Genomic DNA, 7,256 nt, shown 5'->3' with positions numbered 1-7,256 from the left:
GCATAAGTCTTATGCATAAGCTATATGCACACGCTCTATGCACAAGTCTTATGCATAAGCCATAAGCTCGAACCTAATTCCAAAAACCCTAGGATTGAATTACGGTTTTGTAAATTCCGCCAGAGTCTCCTTTGTAATTGGAACCAAATCTCAATTGAAAATGCAACTTCTTAAAACTTGTACGCAATACTCTTTGCATCCCATAATGTCATGAAAGATCATATGCATTTGCAATATCCACACAATATGACAGAAAAGGGACCCCATTGCCCAAATGCATCCACAAAGTCGATGGTGAGGATTGTTGAGGACGCGCGTTGAAGCTTGCCGATCTCCCGGCCAAGCTCTTCTCACCCCTTCACCGAGTTTTCCTCCAAGGTGAAGGTTGAGGCCATTTCTTCACACCGGTGTACCTAATCCCCCTTCGTACCGCTTTACCAAGCAATCACGGCACAAAGAGTTCAAGCCATTCTCCCCTTGGCCTCTCCAACCAATGCCAAGGTACCCTCACACATTGCTAGATTCTATAGAAACTTGAAGTGGTTGCAATGGTGAGTGTAGGTACAAAATGATGTGGATAATATCAAATGATAGAACAAGTTTGTTGGCTTACAAGTATTGAGCATGACTCATGCCCTTTTACAATTTAGAACTCAGCAATAAAGCATGGACTCATGCCTCAATCCATCATCCAAAAGCTCCAACACAAACCAACAATTCACAATGCCCTCACCATGGCATTTGCATAAGCATTTGTTAACCACAATCAAGGCATTTGCAATTGCATTTTAACAATCCCTTTCATATAAGCCATATGCATAAGTCTACCTGCGTACGCTCTATGCATAAGCCATATGCATAAGTCATATGCATAAGCCTTATGCATACGCTCTATGCATAAGTCTTATGCATACGCTCTATGCAAGACTTATGCATAAGCTCTATGCATAAGCTCTATGCTATATGCCTTATGCACTATTATGCTAACCCTTAATCCCTTTCACATAAGCCTTATGCACACGCTCTATGCAATTACGCTCTATGCATAAGCCTTATGCACATGCTCTATGCATAAGCCTTATGCATAAGCTCTATGCATAAGCCATATGCATAAGTCTACCTGCGTACGCTCTATGCACAAGCCATATGCATAAGTCATATGCATAAGTCTTATGCATACGCTCTATGCATAAGTCTTATGCATACGCTCTATGCAAGACTTATGCATAAGCTCTATGCATAAGCTCTATGCTATATGCCTTATGCACTATTATGCTAACCCTTAATCCCTTTCACATAAGCCTTATGCACACGCTTTATGCAATTACGCTCTATGCATAAGCCTTATGCACACGCTCTATGCATAAGCCTTATGCATAAGCTCTATGCATAAGCCATATGCATAAGTCTTATGCGTACGCTCTATGCATAAGCCATATGCATAAACTCTATGCATAAGTCATATGCATAAGTCTTATGCATACGCTCTATGCATAAGTCTCTTGCATACGCTCTATGCAAGACTTATGCATAAGCTCTATGCATAAGCTCTATGCTATATGCCTTATGCACTATGCTAACCCTTAATCCCATCACCCAATGGTGTAATAAACATGATCTTGTTTTACGTACATGGATAATAGAGATTGCAAGCTTATTATAGGTTTTATGCATAGATATTAAATTAATCCTATGTGTTGTAAGCTTACAAGAACCCAAAACTAACCCTAAACCATAAAACAAGGATGCAAAAATTCATATAAAATAGCATAAACAAGAAAAATCAAAAGAGGATCTACCTCTTTTTTGCAAAGCTGAAGGAGAGCTCGAGGATTGGTGAAAGATTGGTGAGGTGAAAGAGCTGCAAAACAAAATATTAAACAAACTAATTAGTAAATTAAACACAAGAAAAAGAACTAATACAAAACCCTAAAATCTCTATGCATGCATTAGGAGATCTATGCATACATAGAGAGCTCTAGATCTCAACATGCATAGAGAGCCAAAAAAACACAAAACCCTAAAAATCTTAATTTTTCAATTAAAAACTAAAAGCAATTGCAATAACATGTTAGGAGAAGGAGAAGAGGAGAAAAGAAGAATGAAGGAGAAAAGAGGAGAGAGGAAAAAAGAGGAGAGAGAGGGAGAGAAAGCACCTCTTTCGCTTGATTACTTGCGCATCTTCTGCGAAAAACCAGAAAATAGGGTCTCGGCTGTGAAAAACTTACGAGCGCCGGTATATGCGACGGAATATGTGTCAGAATATTCGTCGGTATATGCTACGGAATATGCGTCGGTATCGGCGTCGGTATAGGCGTCGGTATACGCGACGGGAAATGAAAATTTAAAAAAACCCCGCCATACTTGTCTCCTCCAACATGACGACGGACATACCGACGTTCGACATTTGCGTCGGTATTTTGGCGTCGGTATGTCCTCAACCTCTTGTAGTGACACACACACAGAGGGAAAAAATAGAGTATTTGAAGTTGACTTAGAATTTTTAAATCTTATCTATGACAAACCAACTTCATTTATTGAGATTTTAAAACTATATACACTAGACATATGGTAACAAATAAATAACTAATAATATATTTGGGTAAATCAGTAAAAATGAGTGCATCCTTAAGAAAAATATGATAGTAATTAATTAAAGCATTTAAATGACTTTATATTTTGGTGAATGGCCATTTAGGAATATTATATAAGTTATAAATAAGAGCCACTTGAAGCATGGCTGCTAGAAGTAAGCAGCATTACTTAACATTAACCAACAAGAGCCATTAGAACCATGGCTATAATTAAGCATCATTACTTAGAAATGCTCTTAGTGATGTAAATCACTTGTATTTTCAATAATATCCTTTGAATATGTATTAATATTCTCATTTACGGCTTCATTATTTCATTATGTTCTTCTTTACCTTGAGAAAAGGTAAGATTATATACACTCTTATTTGAATTTGGGTTCTCCACCCAGTTTCTTTTCACTCCTTTTTATTGGATTTTGGAATTCTATCTTGTTACTTTTCATTAAAGGTGGGTTTTTTTTGCTAATTTACTTGTAGGCTCTAATTGGTGGATTGTTTTTTGTTTTGAAACTAGAAAACACCTTATACATATATATTTTTGTAACTCCATAATGAAAGAAAAACCATTTCAATTGCACATTTGTGTTACCTTACAAAACATTAAGTGGGACCACTTGGGCCTATTTGACAATAGGCGGGGATTGGTTGATCTTGGATAAAAATTGCTTATCTTAATAAGGACCTCAAATCCACTTTAGGATCATGACCCAATAAGGTTGGTAAAAGTAGATTCTATTGGGGAGTAAAAATAGCTAGTGGAGGGCCACAATCACCTTTTGAGAGATGGACAATGAGATGAATATGCATGTAAGATTTTCACAAATGTGTAAAATAGCTAAGAGCTATGTCCTACTACATTATAGTGGGGCAAAGAGGGTTGCGATAGCCTTGTTACGTGTCCATTCCACAGAAGGGGTTAGCAAGGGGCCATGGATGGATGGGTTAGTTTGGGGGTAGGAGTTGGATATGGATAACGAGGTTACTTATTATTCATGAGAAGCATGGGTGCAGGTAGCTACCCTATTTTCGTACAAGCACCATCAAGAAAATTGATGAGATAAGGCCACATATTCAGTAAATAATTAATGGATGGTTATTTGCAACCAGGCTTGTTTTTTGATGGGTGTCATGCCCGCTTCAATTTTAGGCTTTTTGAGGACCACTTTTTTTTTTGGGACATTGAAAAATAAGGTAAAGTGAAAAAATGGGCGCTATTTCTACTAAACCCGTCATTTTGAAAAGTGGCCGAGCTTGTCAAAAAGCATCGTTGTTTCCAATTTATGATAACTTTTTAATTTATGAACGCCTGCGGGATAGCATTAGCTTCCTTTTACCCCCAAGGTAGTAAATTACGTCCATCATAGAGCTTTACATCAATCCTTTTCACCATGGATTCAAGAGGGTAATTTGTAAATTTTGAAACCTAACATTTGTTTTCAAACTTTAAGCTTATTATAACTAAAACTTGACAAAACTCGTGGAGGAGCTTCGAAAATACATGAATAAGTCCTATGAGAGGCAATCGAAGCTTTTTTTTTTAAAAAATCAATAAAAACAAATACCGATCTGTGCCATTCAAGCGATGATATGCTTTTGCTTCCACACCTGTTCAGCGGCGAGCTTCACAGCGAAGCCGTTTAGGACATGCGTGTAGGAGTATAGCTTCTCAATAGAGCTCCCGGTCGTCTCCGAATTAGTTCGTGCAAGCAGTGAGTCGTGTTTCTCCGTCAAGTACTCCACATAACGTTGCGCTTCCAGCCCACTGCAATATATCGTAAAAAACAAAGAAAATGAATTATAACCTATTTCTGTATATCTAAACAGGATTTGAAAACTCTTCCATCCATCTCAATTAACCTACTCTAACCCTAATTAACCTACCCTGCTGCATTTAAACTGCAAGATTATCAAGCTAGTGCATAGTCGATTTTACCGGAATTTCTCCACCATCTTTCTGTCTCCCCCATCAGTGGCGGCGAATTTGGTCACAACAGGCTCATCTTCCATTACCACTATGTAAAGCTCTGATCGGCACATGATTATCCCTACTAGCTCTAGCATGATTAACACCATGAGCGTGCGCCCCATTTTCGCTAACTAATAGCCAAACCAGCTACTATTGGGTCTAGCTTAATTATCTAACAATGATTCAAATCTCAACCCTGACTATTAATTAAGCTATCCTCTGCCAACACAGTGTGGAGCACCATCAATTCATGCGATATCATGAGAGGACCTCCGTGCCGTTTGAAAAACTAACGATCTGGAAAGCGATGACAACTATGGTTTTCTGTGTGTCGTCGTTCACGTTATTGTTAAATCAATGAGCCTAGAAGCCATCGACATGTTAAATAACGGAATAAACTATGCAGATAATAGCGCCAGAGCCCGAGATGATTCAGTAGGCGAGTCGTTAATTCTATCCTATATTGTTGACACGTGCAAAAACTGATATTTCTTTTTTAAAAGTCTTGGGCGCTTACAAATTATATTTTATATTTCAATTATCTCTAGGTTAAATAATAGTGGTGCTAATCCACCACTTCCACCTCAAAATCCACTCTCCTTGCACTTGTGCACCTACAGCCTTGCACTGTGCACACAAGCTCTTGGGTCCTAGTTACCTTGTGTGGCATGTTTGTATGAAACTCTTACTTCTTGGTTGATGGGTTTGAGGAAGACCCTGTGCCAATCAATCCTTAGGCACAAAACTAATAGAAACCATTAGGGGGCCTAGGAGGTCCTCAATAGAGCCTCCTAAGAAAATTCTTGCATTTATCTTTTGGTCGCTTAAAAATACTTCACTATCAAGAACCCATAAAAAACTATTATTGTAAATGCAATGTTTTAGTAACAAATTAATAACCATTACAACTCAAAATTCTAAATTTTATGAGAGAGAAGATGAGCCATCCCGACCATCCACAAACAAGAAAACTTCAATAAAGTATATATGGAAGTATAAAAAACAACCCATTGTTCATGCAAGAAAATATGGCCCCCTAGGCATCTGACTCATAGGAAGAAAGTTATATTAGAAGCAAGCAAAAGAACCGATACAACTTAGGCATAAGGGATCTTAATAATTATCTCTTTGGTGTTATGGTTCTCTCTATCTATATGACTAGATTTCAAAATAGAATCCAAAATAGAAAGTTATATTAGAAGCAAGCAAAAGAACCGATACAACTTAGGCATAAGGGATCTAAATAATTCTCTCTTTGGTGTTATGGTTCTCTCTATCTACATGACTAGATTTCAAAATAGTATCCAAAATTTAATAAACCAACATCATGGTTGGCTACAATCTATAGGCAAGAAAGAGTTAAGTTTTCTTTGGTATTTCAAGTGGTTAAGACAAGACGATATTATTAAAAGACAACAATATAGTTTTTAATTTTTTCTTGTTCAATTGTTTTTGTTACAAAACAATGATTTTCATGTTCAATGAATGTTACAAATAATCAACATCATCAAAGCATATTTTAGAACTAAAAATATAGTGCTCTTACTAATGTTGGAACTTGTAATAAGGTACTAGAAAAATGCCATTGTGCCATGAAAGTGTTGTCAAATTTAAAAAGTGAAAAACTCTTTATTTAAATAGAGGGGGGAATATATATCCAATGTATTCAAAGCTGTTTTGGCACAAAAAGGCATTAAGTACCAATGTACAACTCCTTATACAACAAAATGATGTTGCTGAGAGATGGAATAGGACTCTCATTGAGATGGTTAGATGTATGGCTAAGGGTTAGCAACTTGCACACAAGTCTTGGATAGAAGCAGTTCTTTGTGCTACCTATTTGTTGAATAGGTGCCCCACTAAAGCTTTGAAAACCATCCTTATGAGGCTTGGTTTAATTGGAAACCTAAGGTTGAACACATGCGTGTCTTTGGTTGTTTTACATCTGAAAATGTACCAACACAAGTTTTAACTAAGCCCCAAGATGCAATAAATATTGAAAGATCAATAATCAATTAATGAATCTAGGGTTATGCCTATATGGGTTAGAAGCACCCTGCGCACGATAGAAAGTGGTCTACCTCTTTGCAAAGTAGAACGATATCCAGTGCTTGAACAACTTCTTCAGATTTTGCTGAGTTGGCATTCCTTAGTTCTCTACATGACGTAGATGAACGTGAGTCTTTTGAAGATCCAAATTGGCTAAAAGTTATGAAAGATGAAATTCATTCCATTTAATAAATAATACTTAGGATTTAGTGGATCTACCACTTGGCAAGAAAGATATTGGTACTAAGTGGGTTTTCAAAGTCAAGAGAAAGGTAGATGGATCTATTGATAGACTGAAGGCCAGACTTGTTGTGCTAAAGGTTATGCCAAGTAGAAAGGGATTGACTCAGATATGTCCATGCATAATTCTACAAATTTCTACCATGCATTAAAAGATTGTGATAGGATTAAGCTAAGGAGGATCATAATTACATAGTTTAGGCAGCATTAATGCTAAGTAAGAGTGATTAAGCTTGTGAACTAAACTGAGAACATAATCAACGCTAGAGAGGCGAGTCTGATTTAATGAAAAGAGGCGTGTAATTTCTTCATTGAATTGAGCCTTTAAATAGAGTGTGTAGGGAGAATGGAGTAAATCTGTCGTAGCACCCCAATTTGACGTTTTTGCTTAATTCACTATACTTGAG

At 37.1% G+C, this 7,256-nt stretch overlaps 1 protein-coding gene across 1 annotated transcript; it reads right to left on the bottom strand.

Moving 5' to 3' along the window:
- Nucleotides 1–1,263: 1,263 nt before the first annotated feature.
- Nucleotides 1,264–4,821, bottom strand: LOC147633201 (subtilisin-like protease SBT2.5). Its single transcript, XM_086805819.1, has 3 exons — nucleotides 4,528–4,821; nucleotides 4,200–4,356; nucleotides 1,264–2,444 (listed from the first exon to the last, which is right to left on the bottom strand). Exons 1-3 carry the CDS (start codon nucleotides 4,680–4,682, stop codon nucleotides 2,280–2,282), a joined length of 477 nt encoding a protein of 158 aa, XP_086661945.1. The 5' UTR covers nucleotides 4,683–4,821; the 3' UTR covers nucleotides 1,264–2,279.
- Nucleotides 4,822–7,256: the final 2,435 nt, after the last annotated feature.

This window comes from Cibotium barometz, chromosome 12 (assembly GCF_041138505.1).
Source record: "Cibotium barometz isolate CiBa-2024 chromosome 12, ASM4113850v1, whole genome shotgun sequence".
Classification (NCBI taxonomy): domain Eukaryota; kingdom Viridiplantae; phylum Streptophyta; class Polypodiopsida; order Cyatheales; family Cibotiaceae; genus Cibotium; species Cibotium barometz.
This window is presented reverse-complemented; position numbering and strand designations above follow the sequence as displayed.